Here is a 24,630-nt window from a genome sequence, read left to right as displayed (position 1 = left end):
GTACAGGCAAGATTTTACCATGTTGGCCAGACTGGTCTCGAACTCCTAACCCCAGGCAATCCACCCTTCTCGGCGTCCCAAAGTGCTAGGATTACAGGCATGAGCCACCTTTCCCAGCCAACAGAAACTTTTTTATCATTATTCTGGAGGCTGGGAGATCTAAGATTAAAGCACTGGCAGATGCAGTGTCTGATAAGTGACTACTTTCTGGCACATACGGTCTTTTCACTGTAAACTCACATGTTGGCAGAGATCTCTTTATGGCGTAATACCATTCATGACTGCTCTGCCCCCATGACCTATTCACCTCCCAAAGGCTGTATCTCCTAATACCATCACTTTGAGGGTTAGGATTTCAACCTACAGATTTTGGAGGTTACACAGACATTCAGACCACAGGACTTACCATCTTTGTACTCCCAGCACCTAGCATAGTACCGAGCATGTATAGTAGCTACTCACTAACTGTCGAATGAAACGTGAATAAACACCGACGTGAACAGCAGGAGTCACAGTCAAAGGTATATAGTGAGTGGAAGATGTAATGCCTGCAGATGGGCCATTTCTTTGAGAAGCGTAGCACAGTGGAGGGGGGCCAATCATGGAAATTACCAGCTTGAGACCTCATTGGAACTGCTACTACTTGGAACTTTTCTTTATACTCCCAAATTTTTCCCAGTAAATTTTTGCTACTTTCCCCATTGCCTGCCAGTATTTGACACACACGTCCATACCCACAGTTCCTTGTTTTCAGTTAAGTGAGTAAATGCTTCATTACAACACCCTTATCCTGTCTCAGATCCAAGGCTGCAAATAAGGCACACACCTAAATATATGATGGCCTTTACTACAAGACAGTCTCCTGCTTTCCTAATTAGAGATCCAAAAAAAGGGTTTTGGGCCAACTTAAATACACAGACTTTCAGTAGTTATGTGTCTCTTCACACTGTTTGATTTGTTACTTGATTAAGTTATACATGCATATTTGAAATGCATGTTGTCTAAAATAATACATTAGCTTTTTCATTTATGTGTTTTAAAATGATTTTAATTCTTTCGTATGAATCTTAAGTTATCTAACACAATTTTTAGAGTATATCATCTTAACCTCCATTTAAATTGTTTGAAATAAAGTATGTTGAATCTGTGGAGGAAGCTACCACTGAAATATTTATCACAAACCACAAGTTCCATTTTAACACTAGGATAATTATTTTTCATCCACTCTTTAGTGTAGTTTCACGATCCCACAGTGTAACTATATACTAGATATTAAAGGCTTCTTTACAACAACAAATAATACTGACAACTGTGACATTGCATTCTCTACAAGATTAGGTACTAAATCTTGTAAAAATTTACTTGCCATGTTTTTTGATTTAACAGCTCAATCAAGGTAACCTTTATAAGCCTTTCACATTGTCATTGATTACAGCTGTTTCAAGCTAATATGTCTTCCTGAAATAGCACCTCATGAATTAATAAGTGAATTTTAAAAAGCACCCCATAATATAAGAAATTTTGTAAACTCTTGAGTATAAAGCAACTTCCACTCATACTCAGTAATACTGGAGGGAAATTGCCTCTTATATTTGGAAATGTATGTATTTCCTTCTAACATTTTATTTAAAAAAAAATATTTTCTTCTCTAGACCAAAACTGTATGATTAGAAAAGAAAACTGAATCAAAGGGTTATATAATATTAAGAACTTATTAAAATATAATTGGATTAACACACAACTCTGTAGTTTACAGGTCATAAGAAGTGATGGATATATTTTCATGTCAAGTTAGAAGGAGGCTTTATGTGTACGTTTGTATGTTTGAGTGCATGTGTATATGTAATGCCATAATTATGGGTCTGTCTCTAGTAATTAGAAAGTTGGATATGCTGAAGAGCAAGTTAATTGGTTTAACTGGAGTAGGTAGACTAAGTTGGAAGAAGGAAACAACTTGAATTTGACATATGATTTTGATAGCAGAGGACATCAAAGGGATTGGGTACACTTAGTAGTTCATTCTGTTTTAAAACTGCACAGCTTTTCAGTTTTCAACATTAAATATACAAGTTTACATATTTACATATGTTTCAGGCTACATTATTGGAATTTTGAAGTCATGAAAACCTCAGATGAACCAACCTGCAACACCTTGGATTCAGACTGGAAGATAAAGAGAAAGTTTAAAGAATGTGGCCTATAAAGGCGGGTACCTGGAATTATTAACTGACTCACACTGTAAAAATGAGACCAGTTTCTAAACAATAGAGATTGTTTTAGTACATCAAGGTTCAAGACAAATGTTGAACTAAAAACTTTACATTCCCCACCCCCACTTCAGACAGGTACCAGCACTGGTGAATTATGATTTTCCTTAGTCGGAAGCACTCATTTTTACCCATGTAGACCATCCTTAGGAATTAAATATTGGTTATTTAATGTAGATTATAATGGGAAGCTGATTTTTTCACAATGGCAGATTTCAAGGACTTGGTTCCAAACTGAGCTGAAGCTTCCCAATGAGTTTTGTACAGTCTGGGAAAAACTGTGCTGCACTGGCCCACTTTTGAAGGCCATCATGCTCTGTAATATAAGGATATCATCTTATTGCTGATATCTTTGGAGAGTCCCTAGCAGACACAGAAAATGAATGGAGGCAAAGAGTGTGACGGAGGGGACAAGGAAGGAGGTCTTCCAGCTATACAAGTTCCTGTGGGTTGGCAGCGTCGTGTGGATCAAAATGGAGTGCTTTATGTCAGGTAAGTTCCTATGATTACCTGTGGTACCTGCAGAGTTGCACTCCTAAGATTAAGGAAAGAACAAAACATGGTGACTGATGGCACCTCATATAAATGTGAATAAGTGACCTTTGTGCTAGAAATATACGAGAATTTTTATTGCCTTAGACTTCCAGAGATAATTTTTGTGCATTACTTCTTTATGTAAGGTGTCATTCTGCTTATCTCTGTAACAAGAATAAAGAAAAATGTGAAGATTTCTCAAAGAAACATGCAACCATCATTACGACATTCACAGGAGAATGTAAAATCCTGGAAATAGACCTGATATCACTTAATAGAATTACTCTGTCCTTCAGAGTGCTTCAACTGGCTTTTTTTTTTTTTTTATAAAATTGAGTTTTTATCCATAGAAAGTTTCAATTATTAGACTTTTTAATGCCTCATAGTAACTAAAAATACATTTCTTTTTTCTGCATAGTCTTTAATCTATTTCCTTGTATAGAAAGTGAAAGTGAAAAAGTTAGGGAGAAAGCTCTGCATCTTACAAGTAAATATCATACAAATAAAATGCCTACTCTTTTCAATTTCAGTGCTGTATATCTCTTATAGAATGAGTTGAATGGAATGACTGAACTGTCGAAAAGAAGTTTTAGTCTTATTTATTAAACAGTTGACATCTAAGTTCCTTACTTCATAGTTTTTCTGTAAGTGTATGAAAGGTTAAGACACCATAAATCTTTCTTTGTGATGTAATGAAAAACTATTAGAAACAGAGTTAAAACTTTTAAAAAGGTATCACATTGCATTATAAAATTGATGCTATTACTTTCAGTGTGGCTATTTATATCCCATCTTCAACAGAATTTGCCAGTCCAGCAAGAATGTATTTATAGAAATGACATATTTTCAGTTATGTAAACACAGACTATTTTATATCATAATAACTCAGAAAGTCAGTTCGGATTCTGTCCTGAGTTTGTTTGCTTGTTTTGCGTATGGCATTTCTTGAGGCAAATCTAATTACCAATTAAAAGTATTTGTCACATAAATTTTACTTCTATAATATTAAGGATATGATCCATATTAATTGAGGTGAAGGGATAAGAAAGCAGAGCATATGAAGCTCATCCCACGGTAGATAAGATGAAGAAGCACACAAGAGATAACTTTTTCAGAGTTTCTATTGCCAGTGCTGTTAACAAACCACCAGAAATACTTTGTTATAAATAGAATATAGCAAGTTATCTCTATATGTTTTTATTTATGGTTGTTCTAGTTTGTAAAGAGCAAATGTATATTCAGCTTAGAACAAAAGACACTAAAATCTGGATAATTTTTTTTCACTTCCTTTTTATTCCTGTGAAAGATAAATGAGCTTTTTGATTTCTGTGAGCAAAATCCAAATTAAATCTGGGAGTCAGAAACCAAGTTGAAGTCTAAAGAACTGTCAGTTATCTTGTTCATGATTTTCCAAGACTGACTAGACTTTACCGTCTGACATCCTTGTTAGTATGGGTTCTCAACTTCAAATCTGTATACCGATAATTATTTTGGAAACAAGCTTTCCTAGATTAGGTAAAACACTCTCTCAAATTAAATTAACCAGCATAGATTGAATTTGCTTGTATGTAACTGAATTACTACTTGAACATGTACAGCTCTTTCTATAGCTCCCTTCTCAATACGCAGTTTGCTCATAATGTTTAGGTTAGTCTCCGGCTGCTCCTGCCTCAGGGTGGCATTGAGGCCACACATGACATTTTCCACCTACTTCCAATCTTCTAAACTTTATCCATGATATGAGTTTTGCAACTGCTTTTTTACATTAATTATTACTCTGAGAAATTAAAGAGATACAACTGAAGGAAAGAACCGAGCTGACTTACTGAGAGGAAATGTTTTTAAAGCATCTGGAGTACTTTAACAGCATTAAGGAACTCTTGTCTTTAGGTTTTACAATTAAATTCCTCTAGGATTCAGTCCATATACTTTCTTTAAAGTTAAAATGTCAGGCAGTTCCTTTTCACCAAATTTGTGAATGCTTCATGTGAAAAATCAACAAGATATTATGCCTTTTTTCTTGCTGCTTTGGAGACAGTCTTATACTGCTGCCCAGGCTGGAGCATAGTGGAACGTCTTAGCTCACTGAAACTTTTGCATCCTGAGTTCAAGCAATTCTCATGCCTCAGCCTCCCTGGTAGCTGGAACTACAAGCACGCTACTATGCCCAGCTAATGTTTGTATTTTTAGTAGAGACGGGGTTTCACCATGTTAGCCAGGCTGGTCTCGAATTCCTGACTTCAAGTGATCCACCTGCCTTGGCCTCCCAAAGTGCCGGAGTTACAGGTGTGAGCCACTGCACTCAGCCTGGCTTCGTTTTATTGAAATCACCAGACCTCCAAAAACATCTAGTTGCCTTTCTCTGCTGTGGCTGAATTCGTCACTAAAATGAGAATTACTCTTCTCTGCATAGCACCCGAAAAATACAGCCTAAGAAAATGAGTAATTTGACAAAGTTGAGGATTTTCATTTAGATTTTCTACATGCTGAAATTACTTATATAATTGTCCATAAACAAAATATGAATTGCATTTTAAAGATGATTCACTTACGGATTTTTTTTAAACTACTACTTGTGTTTTTTAGAGATAGAACAAACTGTATTATAATGTTTTGTATATGAAATGGAGATTATTGTTTCTGGATGAACTTGATCAGAGAGCTTAAGTGAAGGTTTTGGTAAATAGTCATAAATAAAGTACCTTCTCAAATGAAAAGTATATAATTTCAAAGCATAATATGTATTTTAGCTAAAACATAGACATGTTAATATAAAGTCCTAAAATGAAGATTGTCCATCTCAGATAAAATATAATAGCTCCATGCTAAATAAAAATCAGAAACATGTATTGTCATCTTAATTAGTACCTAATCTGTATTCACATATCTTACTGTGTTTACATATCTTACTGACTTTTGTGGTCTGAAAAGTAGTAACATCGAAGCACTTACACAATTACTAGCCCAAAGACCTGCAAGGCACCTTTCTGCTGCCTAAAACCCCGTTTCCTCAAAAGTTTCCCATCTTTTGTCAGCTCTGCTTAATTCCTCTCTCTCCCTCTCTGTACAGTTTGACTCTTCAGTGTATCTTCAGATATAACTAATCTGTTATATCTTTAAAGAAACACACTGGTGAGAGGGAGAAAAAATAAACCTGTTTTTACATAGGGACAACTTGGTTCTAGATTCCAAGATAAACAGGGAACATGTTCACTCCCACTTTTGTAGACTTGCCAACTTTCTGGTTCAAACCTCAATATGTTTCTAAATGTCAGTTTTTTCTGAAAGAGCTTTAAAAGCAGATATTCTAGTTTAAAATGAGAGTCATTACTTTGATGTGGTTTTCTTGTTCTTTGTTCCTTCTTGCCTGTTTCTGTCCTTTCTTAAGAATAGCGTTTTTGCCATCTTTGGTCTATTCTTGGCTTTCAAATACTTTTATTTAATTTTCTGTAAAGATCTGTATTTTTCTGAGAAATATTTTGGTTCAAAAGAAAAAGCAATAGTGTTAAAGGCTATAATTTCATAGCTAACATAATATTGACAAAGAAAATGCTTTTCCCTAGTAGAAAAATATCCTATAAAGGACAGTAAGACTATAAATTATGCCTTTTTTCATATAATATGTGTAGTCAAAATTATTTCCTGATGTTTTTTTAAACTATTTTTACAGTCCCAGTGGGTCTTTGCTATCTTGCTTGGAGCAGGTTAAAACATACCTGCTTACTGATGGAACATGCAAGTGTGGCTTGGAATGTCCTCTTATTCTTCCCAAGGTAACCATTTCACAATAGATCTACAGCAGTGTTTTCTTTTTTAGGTATTTGATATATTTGTTTTTCTCATTTGGCATTTTATTTTTTATTACTTCTCCAATCATACATCTTAATTCTTTATCTAATTAGACATATTTTGCATGCATTTTGGAATGCTTAAAGATTGTGGAAAATAATTCATGCCTAAGAGTCATTTTTAAAGGGGTCAAATCTATATTCATATTAAATATTTTATTAAAACCACCTTTGTACCTTTTCATTAGAGGTATATCTAATATTGCTCAGCATTTAATAGTGTAATATTTTCTCTCATTACTGTATCTGCTAAAGTCTACAGTGTTATTTTTAGCACTGGTATTGATAAATCTGCCACAGATATTCTCAGAATCACGAAGCTGAACCCTCATAGCCAAAATATGAAAATGTTTTACTCATTTGCATGGTAAAAAGTAAAGTAATGTAAAATGGTAAAATATTATTCACTGTAGAAATAGGTTATTATTTTGTGAATGTCTGTTATAATGCTAATTTTAAATGTAAAAGTTAGATGTGTGTCACCACATTCCAAAAAAAGATTTACATAATAAATAAATGTTTTTAAAAAAACAAGTAAAAGATTTTCAAAATCAGTGACAAGAAAATATTAACATAGTAATAAAATGAAGCCAAGGAAAAAGTTAGCATGTAGAAATGTAGCTTTTGTTTTGTCTTTTTTAAGTGTACTTCATCTGTTTTTACACTGTTAGAACATCAGGAAGTATCTAAAATTGAGCACATTATCAGATATTATATCTTTTCACATATTTATCTTGGCTGTCCTAGAATTAGGAAAATATTCATTATTTACTTTGCCACTAAAAACTTGAGTTCAGCAGAAGTACTTACCAAGTTATATAAAGTTGCCTTTCTTAAAAACTTGAGAAAGTTTTATTTAGATTTATAGCTTAATCTATGCACAACTTTTTTTTTTAAACAAAAAGATCTTTTTATTAAATGTTTTTACAGACATATTCTAAAAAAAGACTATGCTTTTTCCAGGTATTTAATTTTGATCCTGGAGCTGCTGTGAAACAGAGAACTGCAGAAGATGTTAAGGCAGATGAAGATGTCACAAAGCTATGCATACATAAAAGAAAAATTATTGCAGTGGCCACACTTCATAAAAGCATGGAAGCCCCACATCCTTCTCTGGTGCTCACCAGTCCCGGAGGAGGAACAAGTATGTAATATGGTGAAAGGTTCAGGAATTCTCCTCTCCATAGAGAAGGAGTTACTAGAAATCATTTTGCCAAGCATTTTCATTCTACTTTTCAGGCATGCACAATGCTTTAAAATTCTGTATGTTCTCTAATTTTATTACAAATAGCAAACAGGTTCTGAAAAATTATAATGAGGTTATTTCCCAAAATTTCTTACCCAGAACATTCAATTAAACAGGCAGAATAAACACTAATTAGTACATACAAATGTTCTTCAAGTGTGTAAAGCTGAGCCAACAAAAGTTTCCTTGGTTTTTAGGAAATAAATGTAGCCTTTTTCCTGGGGGTGGTTTGGAATGTGTGGTATCAAGTCCCCAAAAGCAGTGTCGTTCTTTTAGTTATTTGTGGAACACCTAATAAATAGAAACCACCTTGCTGGAAACTTTTTATATCCCCACCACCACACATGCACACACACAGGTGATTTCTTTTTTAAATATTTCAAAGCTGCAGAAAAGTTGCAAGAATAGTTCATGGAGTATCCTTCATCTAAATTTACCAATTAACGTTTTATTGCAGAAGTTGCAATTATTGTGACAATTCAACCCTAAATATTTCAGAGTACAAGGGCATACTTCTACATAAACACAATCTAAGGACCACATTCAGGAAATTTGACGCTTATGTTATATTATTATCTAATAATCTATATTCAGATTTCTCCAATTGTCCTAACAGTGTCTCATGAAGCTTCACAGAAATTCAGTCTTGGCCAGGTGCAGTGGCTCATGCCTGTAATCTCAGCAACTGGGGAGGCTGAAGTGGGAGGATCACTTGAGGCCAGGAGTTTGAGACCAGCCTAGGAAACACAGGAAGACCTATCTCTAAAATAAATTTTTTAAAAAACAACTAGCCAGGCATGGTGATGGCTCACACCTGTACTCTTCTTAGCTACTCAGAAGGCTGAGATGAGAGATCTTCTGAACCCAGAAGTTGGAGGCTGCAGTGAGCCATGATCATATACCACTGTGCTCCAACCTGGGTGATAGAGTAAAACTCTGTCTCTATTTAAAAAAAAGAAAAAGAAGCCAGTCATTTTAAAGATCCACAGTGCAATCGAAGATGGTACACTGCATTTAGTTGTTACATATCTTTACGTCAATTCCCAAGTCTTTTTCAGTTTTTCATGACATTGAAATTTTTGAACAGTCTAGGCCAACTTTGCACGATGTTCCTCAGTTTGGACTTTTCTCATACTTATGTTCAGGCTAAACATATTTTGCTGGGAATGCTGCATAGATGATGTTATCTCCTTATCAGTAGACACATAACATCAGTCTATCCTATTTTGATATCCTTAAGTTTGATTGCTTAAAATTATGACCGTTTGATTTTTCCATTATTGAAGTACCCTTTTCCCTTTATGTTTAATGTGTACTCTGTGGAATTATACTTTGGAACTGAGGAACTTCTTTTTGTAAGGAATGGAAAATGAGTGCTCTCCAAAATATTATAATCTAATGTTTGAATATTAATTCAGAATAAGATATGACTGAACACCAAAGCATTTGTTTATGAGGGATTATTGATTCTTTCCCACAGAACTCTGAAAAATAGCGATGATGAGTGTAACCTGTAGTGATCAGAGAAGGCTTTATGGTAGAACTCAGATTTGCACCAGCCTTGGAAAATGATAGGATTTAGACACATAAGGAGGATAGGAAAAGCCTTCTCCATAACGAGTGTAGCATAATAAGGGATGTTGTGGTAACTGACTTGAACAGAAGATTAGACATATGTAGGTAAATTGGGGCCATTATTGATTGCTTTGGATAAAAAGAACAGTTGCCATGGCATACAGGTAAAGATTCACACTTAGAATTCATGTGAAGGGGTATAACTGCGTTTTCATTTTTGCATATTACCATGCACATACTCTTACCTGTGGTTGCTCTCACTTCACATTATGTCAAACAGTTTCACCAGTTTCTACAGAGTCTGCTTGTTGCCTTTCTGAAGACCCTGGCAGAATCTGGGTCTCGGTTCTTTGTCATAGCTATACATACAAGTTTAATTATTGAAATTAAAGGTAAATATTAACTCCGACAGGTAATAATAGGTACACCTCCATTACCTTTTAAAATGATACTCTTTACGGAATTGGTTATTTTACTAGCTTCAGACATAGTATTTATTTTAGTTTCCTAATTTTAAACTATGTTATCCTAAGGTTGAGATTTAAATAATTGAATATTCAGAAAACTGACTTAGTAGTTTTCTACCTCCCATTATTTAAATACATAAGCATCTGTTTCTGTTTATTCTTTTGGAAGGTCTACTTGAACATACATGAAAGCAGTTGATGGGTGCCTAGCATTTCTACTTGCCAACTCTGTAACAAAACATCAGCCTGACTTTTGTTTAATTTGTATTTCAATTATTTTTAAAATGGTAACTATTTTTCCCTAAGTTTGGAAGAAACTTTTTTGAACCACAGTTGTTATCTAAATTCTGTTAATTGAATATAAAATTCCAGTGTCTGTATTTTTAACCACTGACTGTAGATAATTATATAAATACCTTGATACACAAGAAAAAATGCAAGTAGGTTGTTTTGTCACTAAAGAGAACATGGTCAGTCATAGGATAAAGCCAATGATGTTAATGTTCTCATATGCCAAGCATGGTACCAAAATATTATTTTTTTCATTTTACTCCTTTAATTACAAACTTTAACTATCTCTTTTTAACAAGAAAGTAAACTTCAGTTGTGTTTATCTACTGCTATTTTCACATATCACTGGATCTCAACTTCTCATGTATTATATCCAGAAATCATTCTATCAAAGAACCTCTAGCATGATAGAATCAGAAAGTTCACATTTCCCAAGAAAAACGTATTTCACTGCATTCTCTTAACAAAAACCGTATGTTTACTGCATTCTCTTAGTAGAACGTGCCCTATGTAGGTTTATGTGGAACCCAGGTTGAGAACCACTATCTCAGAAATTGTTATGATATGATTTGACCTGTATACTCTCTATTAGATAGGAGAAATATATTTAATCTTAAATGTGTAATTATCTATGTAAGTAAGTGTACCTCTGATTGCAAATGAATGTAACTCTACTTGCTAATATAAGTCTAAAATAGATATGGCAGATACATAGTTTGAATGGTGGTGCCATTCTCATCTCCTAGGTCTGTAACAGACTCATTGGCATTTTCTCATGGAGCCTAATTAAAGCTCAGCTTTCTTTCCAACACAGCTTTCTAGGCAGCTACCACCAATTGATGGGAATTGGCTTGTGAAACAAATTTTATTTGCCATTTTCCTTGTAGAAGACATGACTTTAGAAAATAGCAGCTATCATAAGGGGCTGAAAAACTGAAACCTAGAATTCTGATACGATAGAATGAAAATTCTGTATGATGAGTCAGCTTGCTTTTGTTGCCTGTATTTTGATCTCCAGAAAAACTGAAGGGATTCCAAAAAGCCAGAGAAGAAGAAATGCATTCATGTAAAAAAAGAGAATATTCAATTGGAACCCAGTACTGGAGGTTTTAGCACTTCAACTAAATTTTACATGAGAAATCTATCCTAATAAAAGTCTATCCTAATAAAGTCTGTGGTCATACCACCCCAAATATGCCTGATTGTCTAATGAAAGAATTGCAGTCTTTTACCTAAGTTGAGGCAAAAGGCTGCAGCTGTTTTTACAATAATGACTAACTAAGGGCAAATAAAATACAGTGTTAGAAACATGATGTGAAACTAAGCATGGGTTAGTTTGCAATATCACTGCATTTATTCTTCGTATTACTCCCATTAAAAAGATGTGGAATCCCATTAGAAGAAATTAACTCTTACTCTCATAGTGAAAATGTTGGGATAAGGAAATATTGCTGTCGCTGTTCTGAGAAGGTTGCAGTAAGACAACAGAAACGTTTTTATAACAGTGAAAATTTTGTGATGAAAATGGCAATTCATTTAAATCACCCAGGAAAATGTTATGCCACACAGATCACAATGTTCTATTGTAACTGCATTCTTCAAAATCCTAAATCCAACAAAATAGTAATATCACCATTTCCATCTGGGCTGCCAGTCTTGATTTTGCATATTCTAAATATTATTTAGAATGGCTGATGTCATTATGTATTGATTTAGATGCCCATGCTTTCTCGACAGATAAAAAGTAAATAAGCATAATGAGCAGTTAGTGAAAACCTTTGGTCAACAAAGGGAAAATAATGTAGATAAAAGTTTGAAACAGTATTAATATATAGAAGCATTTTTAACTACATAGAATCACAGCTTTTATTTACAGATTTCTATTTCCAGATGCCCTTCCTCCCTCTCCCTTCCTGATTTCCTCCTTTCCTTCCCTTCTTCCCACCACAAAAAAAAAATTGAGACTGTTAACAGAATTCTTTTTTTCTCTTTCACATCAGATGCAACTCCAGTAGTACCTTCTCGGGCAGCAACTCCAAGATCAATAAGAAATAAATCTCATGAAGGAATTACAAATTCTGTAATGCCTGAATGTAAGAATCCTTTCAAGTTAATGATCGGATCATCAAATGCCATGGGAAGGCTATATGTACAAGAACTGCCTGGAAGCCAACAACAAGAACTCCACCCTGTCTACCCCCGACAGAGATTGGGCAGCAGTGAACATGGACAGAAATCTCCATTCCGTGGCAGCCATGGAGGCCTGCCCAGCCCAGCGTCATCAGGTTCCCAGATATATGGAGATGGTTCAATCTCTCCAAGGACTGACCCACTTGGAAGTCCTGATGTTTTCACAAGAAATAATCCTGGTTTTCATGGAGCTCCCAATTCTAGTCCTATTCACCTGAATAGGACTCCTCTTTCTCCACCTTCAGTAATGCTACATGGGTCTCCTGTACAGTCATCCTGTGCAATGGCTGGAAGGACTAATATACCTCTTTCCCCAACCTTGACTACAAAGAGTCCAGTAATGAAAAAACCAATGTGTAATTTTTCAGCTAATATGGAAATACCACGAGCAATGTTCCACCACAAACCACCCCAAGGCCCACCTCCCCCTCCTCCACCTTCTTGTGCTCTTCAGAAAAAGCCATTAACATCTGAGAAAGATCCACTTGGCATTCTTGACCCTATTCCTAGTAAACCAGTGAATCAGAACCCTGTTATCATTAATCCAACCAGTTTCCATTCAAATGTCCACTCTCAGGTACCTATGATGAATGTAAGCATGCCTCCTGCTGTTGTTCCTTTGCCAAGTAATCTCCCTTTGCCAACTGTAAAACCTGGTCACATGAATCATGGGAGTCATGTACAAAGAGTTCAACATTCAGCTTCAACCTCCCTGTCCCCTTCTCCAGTGACATCCCCAGTGCACATGATGGGGACTGGAATTGGAAGGATTGAGGCATCGCCCCAAAGATCACGCTCATCTTCCACATCATCAGATCATGGAAATTTCATGATGCCACCTGTAGGACCCCAGGCCACTTGTAGTGGTATTAAGGTTCCACCCAGGTCACCAAGGTCAACGATAGGGTCCCCACGGCCATCAATGCCATCAAGCCCTTCTACCAAGTCCGATGGACATCATCAGTACAAGGATATCCCTAACCCATTAATTGCTGGAATAAGTAATGTACTAAATACCCCAAGCAGTGCAGCTTTTCCTACTGCATCTGCTGGAAATGGTTCTGTAAAGAGTCAGCCTGGTTTGCTGGGAATGCCTTTAAATCAGATCTTGAACCAGCACAATGCTGCCTCCTTTCCAGCAAGTAGTTTACTCTCAGCAGCAGCCAAAGCACAGCTAGCAAATCAAAACAAACTTGCTGGTAACAACAGTAGCAGCAGTAGCAATTCTGGAGCTGTTGCCGGCAGTGGCAACACTGAAGGACATAGCACTTTAAACACCATGTTCCCTCCTACTGCCAACATGCTTCTCCCAACAGGTGAAGGGCAAAGTGGTCGAGCAGCACTAAGAGATAAGCTGATGTCTCAGCAAAAAGACTCATTGCGGAAAAGAAAACAGCCACCTACCACAGTGTTGAGTTTGCTCAGACAGTCTCAAATGGATAGTTCTGCAGTTCCTAAACCTGGACCTGACTTGCTAAGGAAGCAGGGTCAGGGTTCGTTTCCCATCAGTTCAATGTCTCAGTTACTACAGTCTATGAGTTGTCAAAGCTCTCACTTGAGTAGCAATAGTACCCCGGGTTGTGGGGCCTCAAATACTGCTTTGCCTTGCTCTGCTAACCAGCTGCATTTTACAGATCCCAATATGAACTCCAGTGTTCTTCAGAATTCACTGACACAGAACATACCTTTAAGAGGGGAAGCCGTGCACTGCCACAATGCAAACACTAACTTTGTTCACAGTAACAGTCCAGTCCCCAACCACCATCTTGCAGGTTTAATAAGTCAGATTCAGGCTAGCGGGAACTGTGGGATGCTCAGTCAGTCGGGCATGGCTTTAGGAAATTCCTTACATCCCAATCCACCTCAGTCAAGAATTTCAACGTCCTCCACTCCAGTGATACCAAACAGCATTGTTAGCAGCTATAATCAAACAAGTTCTGAAGCAGGTATGGTTTTATTAGAAAAAAGTACCCAACGGTACTAAACTTTTCTACTTTTTTAAAAATTTGTACCAAAATATTTATTACGATAAGAAATGATCCTTTCCCCGTTGTGAAATTCTCTTCATTTCTTTAGTATTTATAATTTTATTTACAGAATGCTAGGGGTTTGTCTATGGGAAAGAGTAACAGCTAAGAGGATTCCGTGTGTTTCCGTTATTTGTTGTCAATCTGTGTCATTTTGAATATTGTTCAACTTTCACTTGGTTGTATAACCATTGGACTCTAAACTGCAAAATAAGCCATAGAAGACAGCGTTTCCTGGTTCGTGAGACATGTCCTGGGCCTAGGCCATTATAAAAGCTGTCTCCCTAGCTTTTGTTTGTATTCAGGTAAATGAAGTTTATCTTGGAAAACCCAAAAAGGCAAAAATAAATGGATTTTTTTTTCTTGCTGCTGAACAGAAGTAGGTGAATGGATAGGAAAAGGTAACTAGAAGTTGTATGAAGTAGAAAGCTGTCTTCTAATGTGTTTTCTGATCCTAGTTTGCTATCTTTTATTATTATTTGTTTGAGAAAATTCAAAATGGATATTGGCTACTCCCTTTTAAAAAGAAAAGCTAATAATTTAAGTTTTCTAATAAAAAAAAGGCTTGAAAACCTGATTTCCAGAATTTTTAATCTTGAAATTGTTTTTTGATTTTCTTGTAGAACTAAACCATTTTTACCATTGACATTAAGGTTTTGGACCCAAATCTATTGTATCTCTTCATCCACTATTAACTAAGGAAACAAATTTATTTGAAAGTAGGCATATTAGAAAAAGACCTGTGTTTTGTGCAATAGCGTCCTCAGAAATTGTTATAAAAGCTGTACAGACGCACCTGAGGTAAATGTATTGAAGCATTAGAAAATTTGACTATGAAAACATTAGAAAAAATACCTAAAATTCGACACTAATGACTTGTGAGAAATGACGAGGAGAAAATAAAAGATGATTGTAAAGACATTATTATTCACTATGAAAACAGTATGCTATAAAACCAGATTGCTCCTGGAAATGAGAAAACTGCTGAGGTTTCTAATAATAAGCTAAGGTGTAGGTATGTATAGACTGTATAATACCATCATGCTGGAAAAGTATTCTAAGCCCCACGTCTTTGTTGCTGATAGTAAAAGCATTTTCCTTCCTGGTGTTGCCACTTAACACCTGCCATCCTTCACATCTTGTGGTACGTGTTATGTTTTGATGTCACTATTTAATGAAGTATTCAATGACCTCTTCTGTTAAAAAGGTATACATATATATATGGTTTCGAAGATACTTGAAATTATTAGTGCCTTCTTGATATTCTTAGTTTAAAGAATCTAATGAAACTTTATTTTTTATGTGTTTAACAGTATACTTATCCCATAGGGGGCTTCAACTTTTCACTCCCTCATATTCCTTTTTAGATAACTCGACACAAATGAAAATTTAATTTTATATATTTAGAAGAAAACTTATACAAAGTTCATAACTGTTTAAAAGCACACCGTATTTATTGAGCATACCTTAAATAATTTTGATGAGACATTTTTAGCCTCGTTGTATTATATAATTTTGATACCCCTTACCTCAGTTTACTTCATTTCAGGTCTAAGTTCATGTGCAAAGTATATGTATTTCATTGATGTATTTCAATTCATCTATAATGGAAAAGAAAAACATTTACTTATATTCTTGTTTCTTCTGATGGTCAAGTTTAGACTTATTTCATATTGTTTTGTTCATTTATTTTTGTTTTTTTGTTTGTTTCATATATCTTTGTATAACATCTGGCCTGCACTCTTACTGCTGGGGGTGTCAAAGCATTTAGGCTAAAAATTTATTAGTGCCAGAAAAGTGGTAGCATATAAATAGCTTAAAAAGATAAGGATACATGTCTAGTAATGATATGGATGTGACCAACTAGTGTAAGCTAACAGGAGGTATGTGCTTAATAAAAATTTAAGTATGAATTTTAAAAATATTAAACCTAATAAAATTAAATACTAATTAATGTGCATAGGTCTGATGTGCAGCTGGTTATGAAAACGGATTGATTTACTAATTAATGTAATTCTTGATGAGCTAAATATTGAAGCACTCTCTAATGCCATGTTTCTTTTTGCCATGTAGTGAACTGTGTCAACTGAATATACCATCATTGTAGTTGCCTAGCCTAAATATCTATTTACACTGACATTTATTCATTCATCAAATAACCATTGAGGCCTAAAGCTAGGCATTCAGAATGAGACAGTAAATGATAGTCACAGCTATATCTGTAGGAGTATTACTGAGTATTCCTATCATACAAGAAAGACATTAGAAGAAAACCACATTTTATGCTTAAAATGTTGCTATAGCTATCTATCATCACATACCTATTTTGTACCAGGTGATTTCCCTATATTATTTCTGATCTGTGCAGTTTTCTAAACTGTAAGATATTATTGTTCAATTTTACAGATCAGGAAGCTGAGGCTCAAAAAACTTAAGTAACTGTTCAGTATCATACATAACTGAATCAAGATTTAAACTGAGGCTTATCTGATTCTAAAATCCATTTTCCTCCCAGCTGCATAAATTCTTCATCTGAAACATTTAGTGCTCAAAGGTATTGTGTTCCCTTTCAAAATCTTTTAAAATGTTCTATAGATAATGAATTAAAGCACATTAATGCATGTTAGAAGCCACATTTGTTAACTATTGATGTACATCAGATGAAAAGCAGTTATTTTTGCCTTCTTTCTTTGGACTCTGACATTATAACAAATAATGACTAGAATTTTTACGTCAATGCAGAAGAAGAAATACCCAAAATGTGAAGAAACTGCCCCTTATTAGTGAATCACATTTTGTGACTTTTCTTTTAATAGTTATCATCTCACTCAAATTAGAATGGGTGTCCTAGTAGATGACGTGTCAGTAGGCCTTTAAAAGACATGCAGATGCTAGTCATGTCATTCTAGGCATAGTAGCACAATGAAGGTGAAAGAAACCAGCAGGTAACACGATCCAACTCCACTCTGTGGTTACAGAGCTTAGACACAACTCAAGTGACCTCCTGTTCAATCCAGTGCCTTTTTCCACTCTCCTAAGTAAAAGTTCAAAAATATTACATTAAGACATTAATACGATAAGAAATAACTTGCTCTGAAAAGTGCTTAGTTCAATTGGTAATCTATTTTTAAATCTGCTTTTAAAGAGAATTTTTCTATTCAAAACAATCCAAATATTGATTTTTAGGCCTATATGTGAATTCTGTGGAGCACATTTAAAACATACAAACAAAATATGGGAATTGAAGACAAAGATAGTAACAAAATCAGATAAAATATATGAAATAATTGGAAAACGTTTGAAAACTTATGAATATACAAGCCTTTATTAAGTCTACTTGCTGTTTTCAAATTGCCTTTCCACCAAAGCTTCAAAATACTTTGCATTTTAAAGTTTACAGGTTTCCGCTGGCTTTTTCAATATTAAATTATAGATAAAGTTTAATATTTTCATATAACAGATTTAGAAACTGACCAGTAGGATACTTGGTGACATTCCTCAAGTTGTAAAGCAAATCTCTGTTGGATCTGGCAACCAAACCCCACAGTTCCCAATTCTCAATCCAAACACTCAGACTGCCAAATGCAGGTATGTTTTGGAAATCCATCAGTAGTATACATTTAAAGCAACTTTCCATTTTTAAAGAGAGACACATTTCAGCATGTGAATGGTTCTAGCACATGTCCTGTAGTATTATGGCTTAAGGAAGACCAAAATCAAGTGCCCTTGCCTGGCAGACTTCAGAATGCCCAGGTCTCTTTAGTCCTCGGACTACTGCACACCTGCTTAGCAGACAACAAAACACGTGTCAGTGACCCAGGCCTCTTTAGAGAACTTAGCCCCATCAGTATCCACACAATGACCCCTCCCTTCCATGGCCCTGTAGTTTTTCACAGTTTTCAAAGAAGAAACAAGATTGAGATTATTCTGCCAACATACTTACTAGCAACCCTATGTTCTTCCAGTATGATGAAATCATTAAGTCGTTCAACACAACATAACTCTTTTTACTTTAAAATGACTTTTATGTTCTCTTATTTTTTCCTAATTAAAAAAAAAAAAAAAAAAAAAACGCTTTATCAGCTCTTGTAAACAATCTAATCCTCTGAGGGGACAACAGTATGGGTTTGTGCCAGAAGATAAAATAATTCAAACATTTATTTGCCTTAACTCTTAAAGATATACATGACAAGAATATAAATAAGCCTAAAAGTAAATAAATGTTCTTGAGAATTTATATACTTCTTAAATTTTTTTAACTGCAAAAGAAAATTTTCTTTCAGCACAAAATACATTTGATTGAAACTCAGGACAGCCATTAATATGGTAGGTATAAGACAATGAAATAGACCACAAAAGAACACTTTGGGTAAAAGACTACAAAGTAATGAGTTAGTTTGTATGTTCTGTTTGTTCATTTGTTCTTGGAACATACCAGTAAAGAAAATAAAGGGTATTGTCATCCCTGTTTTTTCTAGATGAAGCTACAGGGGCAGAAAGATTAAGGGATAAAAATGCTCAAGGGTGGTTTGTACTATAAAGTATCTTTCTCAAAAGATGAGAGGTTTGTATAGAAATAATCCAGGGTTTTAGATTAATGTAGACTGAAGAAAGGCAGAGCCTCCTTGAAGGCTGTGACTGAATAAGTGAGTTGCTAGTGAAAGTATTTTCACTCAAATTTGTAAATGCTTAGATTTTATTCCCCTCTGATGCACAAAGTTTATAGGTTAAAATTTGTCCTCTGCACTTGTTTTTTAGCCAAGCAACAGAATTATACTAAATTCCGGATTGTGTGATAAAACTCTATGTCTATTTTTTAGTAAATTTTTGTAAAATGAACCATTTTTTTTCTTTGCTGTATGATACTCTTAATATAGTTGATGTCTTGTTGTTTGAGAAGGTCTCAAAATCAGGGTTACACCATTACTTTGTTTACATATTCCAGATTTAATGTTTCCTTGTATTAAAAAAAAGGGGGGGAGTTAAAATATGTTTAGCTGTAGACGTTGAGTCTATGTAATCAAAGATGATAACAGAACTCAGAGTGGTGATATGTTTGATTCAGCTATATATTTTGTGCCTTTCAAGAAATAAATTGTCCCAGTTTGCAAACTGGGAGAATTTTAGTCCATTGCAATACATTGAGCTCACTTATAAAGCCACTAGAAATCTTTCAGTTCTCTAGACGATGCCTAAGCTATTATTTACTAAAATCAAGTGGTCCAAAAAACATTTACGCAGTTGCAAAATGTACCCAGATTCTATAGAGTAATACTAATTCTACAAAGTTTGAGTCATAAAAAATGATGCTAAAAAATATTCCTATGGTGTCATCCAACTGGATTTCGTTTTTACATGCATGTAGTACTAAATAATTTAAATCATAAATAAAATTCTTACCTTCTAGGAACTATGTCAAACAATATTGACGCCAGCCAAGCCAAGAATAAAGTAAAAATCATTTCTAAGCCTTATACTACTTGCAAATTCAAAGTAACAACTCACCTTTTTACAGATTAAAAGTGGAACTAGACAACAGATCTGAGGAATTGCTGAGGTATTCCTGGGGTTCGAGCTAGTCCAGGGAAGTCCGGAGTATCTATCCAAGACCCATGGGCACAGGTATAAGAGAGAGTATTCATCACAGATAATACTAGAGCAGGGCTCCTGTGCTGCATAACTCCACAGGGACCCCTTTCTCACTGTAGTCTGGTAAATATGTTCCCTGGAGCACAACTCCATAGACCATCGTCTACAGAGCTGAGCAACTCAGAGACCTGACCCTAAAGCAGTATTTTACAACTTTTTAAAATTCTTCCCCCAATCGGAAATTAACTTGCATTAGAGTCCATTAGGCATACATTTATAATGTCTAACAAAAAGTTTCATGAAACAAATACTTATCACTTGTAATAACTTCTGATTTTTTTACCCCATTCCATTTTATCTTATTCTATTTGATATTTTTTAATAACGGTTTTGACCCATTGAAAATTTAATCACTGACAAAACAGATCATGACTCAGCACTCATGTATGTAAGCTAACAGAAAGAGCTTCCACAAAATGCTACCCTAGCTGTGCAATGTTCTTTATATTTTCTTTTCTATTTCATTTATCAGAAATATACCAGTTGGAGCATAATAAATTGATTCTGCAGCCATTAATAGATCTCAATACTGTTTTAGAATATTCATATGTAATTCAGCGAATATTTATTGAGCGGCTAGGGTGTGTTAGGCACTGCTTTAGCACTGCAAATAAAACGGTACTGTAGAAGCATACAAAGCTAGGCATGTTCATAATCTAGAAACTCAGCATGCTCTGCTCATACAACAAAATGAGATAAGACTTCCAACTGGAATATTGATGAAGCATTTTAACTATTAGGTATGGTAGTGCATATTCAGAGAATGGAAATCCTACCAGCAAGAGACTTATACTCCTCAACATTTGTTTTCTCATAAATATTAAGAAAAATGTGATAAAAGAGGCATTTGGGTTTAATTAGAAAAAAATTGTTACTTGAGTAAATGGAAAAATCCCAAGCATTTTAAAGTTAATTTTAACAGTTTTCAGAGTAATTACATGTGTTAAGAAAGGAAATGAAACATGATTACAGGGGGTGGGGACTCTTTCTGACTCTGTCACCACCACAGGACTGAAAAGACTGATCCCCTCGATAGTCATAACTACATAGACATCATATTCCAAGATTCAAGCTGCATCCCTTCTGCTGCTCTTTTCTCCTCCCCAGCAGCTTGGCCCTGTTGAGTGTGGAGAGCATTTCCTCAGATACCGCCATAGCTCCCTTCCCCATCTTTTCTACCTTCTCCTAAGTCCTTTGGTTTGAGGCCTCTTCCTCCCTCCCTTAAATAGAACAAAGTAGCAGGGTTTTCTTTCTATTGCTGATAGAAGAATGTTAACTATTTATGTCAGAATCCAGAGCACAAAGGTCAAGATTGGATATGTTTTTGTAAATACATATGACCATTCCCTCTTAACTAAAGCTTAAGAAAATGGTCTTGTTGAAAGATCTAGTATCTCATAAAAGTTATCTTTCAATTTATTATTATTGTTATCATTAAAAAGGAGGCCTTTAAATACAGGAGAAATTTCACTATTTCAATGGGATTGAAAAGTGAATCATATTTATTAGACTCACTAAGCCATGATATTTTCTCTTATCTTTAGAAGCATCCATTTTTATTAAGGATTACCATTGTCCCTCTTTGCAATGCAGGTACACTCACCAAAGCAAATGATAAAGGTCAGATGGTGAAGGCGTACACATTCTGTATGACTTATTTCTTAGGTTCTTGAATTTTATGGATAAAAAATCAGTATTCGGGCATATTAACTTAGAGAAAGTTTCTTAGCATAAAGTAATATTTATTCAAAATTAGAGCTAAACTAACTGGTATAATGACATTTAAAAAACACTTCATTGTTCTCCTTGATGTGAGTTTTATGCCCTATCTTGTACACACACCAAGACGTGTAATAATGTTATTAATATTTAAGAGACAGCCATGTAAGAGTTTAGCACAATACAAACAATGACCAGGAAAAAGAGAAATGAATCAAAAGAGATAGATATTAACTTTGTTTTGAAAAGTAGTTTTAAAAATGAGATGAAACATGTCAAGGATTAAATTAATGTTAGGAAAATAACTTTTAAAATGTGGGCATGCTATATCTGTGTACACACACATATGCATATATATATATATATCATGAATTATAAGTGTGTACAGAGCACTGTTTACATGCAGAAATCTGTCCTACTGAGCAGGCTACCTCTGTCATTTCCTCATTGGACTAGACTGTCTTAATCTCTGGTGTCTAAGCATAAGATTTCACACCAAAGTTTGTTTGGGTGGCTTTCCAGTCTTCTCTCCTACTCTGGAAAAGCAACAGAGACAATGAGAAAAAGGAATTATGCCAGTTCATGGTGCTGCTGGCTGGTGTGAAATAATCATTTTTTCCAAGTAAAGGACTTCTCCAACTTACTAACTTGTTCCAGGCTCCCAGCCGCCTTTTGGTTATTTAACTGCTAAATATGTAATGAATAATTTGCTTTTTAAAACTCTCAGAGACTGTCCTTTTTGTTCGATTAAGCACAAAATACCTTGGCTGCGAAAACAAAACAAACAGCTTTAACAAAACATTTTTCCCCACAGTTCAACAGACCATAGGGTTTTTGTGCAGAACTATGAAATACGTTCACCAGAGAGAGTACCTATTAAAGATTAAGTAGTTCAGAAATAAGCCTTTTCCAAATTTCTCTCCGACTATAAAATTTCATACAAATTCAGGGTCCTCTTTGAATGACAGCATGAATCAGTAACTTTAATAACTCAGAGTAGTTTGGGATAGACCTCTCTCTCTGTGGGGTTATTTCAACTTCTTGAAATATCTGGAAGTCTTTTAAGGTGATTTGTCATCTTGAAGCCATCTCTTTTCCAATGTCCCTTAATACCTGGCATTGGACTAATAAACTGGAGAGTTCATTTTCACTTTCTCCACAAACAGGTGGTACTCTTACCTTTTGCCCACAAGCATACCCACACATAGCATCAAACTACCTACTTCTAAAAGTTGAGTGCAAGTTTTATGATTTTACAGTCTTTTAATAGATTCATTCAACCAACAAATATTTTTTGAATGCCAACCATGTGTCAAAGACTGTGTTAGGTCTTGGAAATACAGAGATAAATAAATTATTTTTGTATTTAATGGTTTAGAAAGATGATTTCAAATTTCTTCACTGCTTATGTAAGGCAGCAGGTTTAACCATGGAGAGGAGGAGCTGGAAGCATGGGGAAACCTCACCATATTTTCAATCATATTAGTTTGTTTTGAAGAAACACAGGACTCTTCATTATCTTCCATCTACTTTATTATCACCTTGTCTTTGTTTTCTTTTCTTTTTTTTTTAATTATCTTGCTTCTGCATAGAGGCCCTTTTAATTTTGTTTTCATCTCTGAAATTGCAGATCAGTGTTATACCACTGGACTAGTTTTCCCTGACATGTTCAGTTTTATAATGGTCTCTTTGTTTTGTACCTGTTATATCTCTTAGCATATTGCATTATAGTTATACTAGCAATATAAGAAAAGAGCTTTACATTTTTCTAGTTCATAATAAACTCTGAATAAATATATATTTGAGAGAAGGAAAAGACAGGGAGATTTCTATGTTTATTTCTTTGCCTAAACTATTAGTTCCTTCAGGAAAGAGCAGGGTTGTTTGGTTTTTTTTTTTTTTTTTTTTTCTCATAGTCATTTATATTCTGTTGTCCAACAGAGTACACCTGTTTGTTGAATTGATTTGTTGAAAATGAAAGAAAAATTTTAAAAACTACACCTTCATCTTCATACTAAATTTAAGAAGCTTGTGTTATTCACCACTTTCTTGTTGGTAAGACACAAATACACCCAGAGTATCTATACTTTGTTCCTTCTAATTCTTCAAGAATATTTAGATAGAGAGCTTTTAGGTTATCCCAAAATGGTTGCTTCCTTGAATTGTGATGTGGATACTTCTCTGTTGCAAAATAAAGATAAAAAATGAAAATAATCTCTAAGGAAAACCTTCATCTACAAAGCCTTGCCATGTACACTCTAGAGCATTTTGAAAATGTGTTCTATGTTTGGTTAGAGAAACTGTGATCTCTACATCTAAATATGTCATTATTATTTAGCAGATTGGAAAAATTGCCACAGTGCCAAAAGTAGTGATTACCAGTAAATAAGACTTTTTAATAAAACTCTTAATGATGTTTGTAAAGGTTTAATAAAAATTTTTTTAAAAAATTTTAAGAGTACAAACCACAGCGCTTCCATTATGTTGTGGGGGAAAAAAAGTTTTAGAAAGATGGTGTTCAAATGGAAATAATGCATAGCATCTATGGAAATATCAGCAAGATTTAAGAAGCAATTAAATGTTTAAGGTTTTGATTATTTTGTAACAAATCTGAATTAGTACTTAAAGAATTGTATACTATGTGACTACTTCAGCATTTGGTATGTTTTCTTACACTACTCTTGGTGAACATAGTCATTATTTCGTAATATTTCATAAATATTTATGTATTTTCAACGAGGGGTTTTAAAATCTCATTTTTTAAATGAAACACTGAAAACTTAAAAAAAAAAAAAAAACAGACCATGATGGGAAAAA

General features: G+C 34.7%; 1 protein-coding gene across 12 annotated transcripts in view; it reads left to right on the top strand.

The window, feature by feature from the left end:
- The window catches only part of MBD5 (methyl-CpG binding domain protein 5), a 478,342-nt gene that overhangs the window by 414,261 nt on the left and 39,451 nt on the right, over positions 1-24,630 (top strand). For all 12 annotated transcript variants that reach the window (XM_074399716.1, XM_074399715.1, XM_074399722.1 and 9 more), the window contains 4 exons: positions 2,095-2,759; positions 6,472-6,574; positions 7,613-7,793; positions 12,229-14,364. In XM_074399716.1, coding sequence (XP_074255817.1) covers positions 2,647-2,759; positions 6,472-6,574; positions 7,613-7,793; positions 12,229-14,364 — 2,533 coding nt within the window. In that variant the 5' untranslated portion in view covers positions 2,095-2,646. The remainder of the gene's footprint in view (positions 1-2,094; positions 2,760-6,471; positions 6,575-7,612; positions 7,794-12,228; positions 14,365-24,630) is intronic.

Source organism: Saimiri boliviensis, chromosome 5, assembly GCF_048565385.1.
Source record: "Saimiri boliviensis isolate mSaiBol1 chromosome 5, mSaiBol1.pri, whole genome shotgun sequence".
Classification (NCBI taxonomy): domain Eukaryota; kingdom Metazoa; phylum Chordata; class Mammalia; order Primates; family Cebidae; genus Saimiri; species Saimiri boliviensis.
The sequence above is the reverse complement of the archived record's forward strand: the minus strand, read 5'-3'. Positions and strand labels throughout refer to the sequence as shown.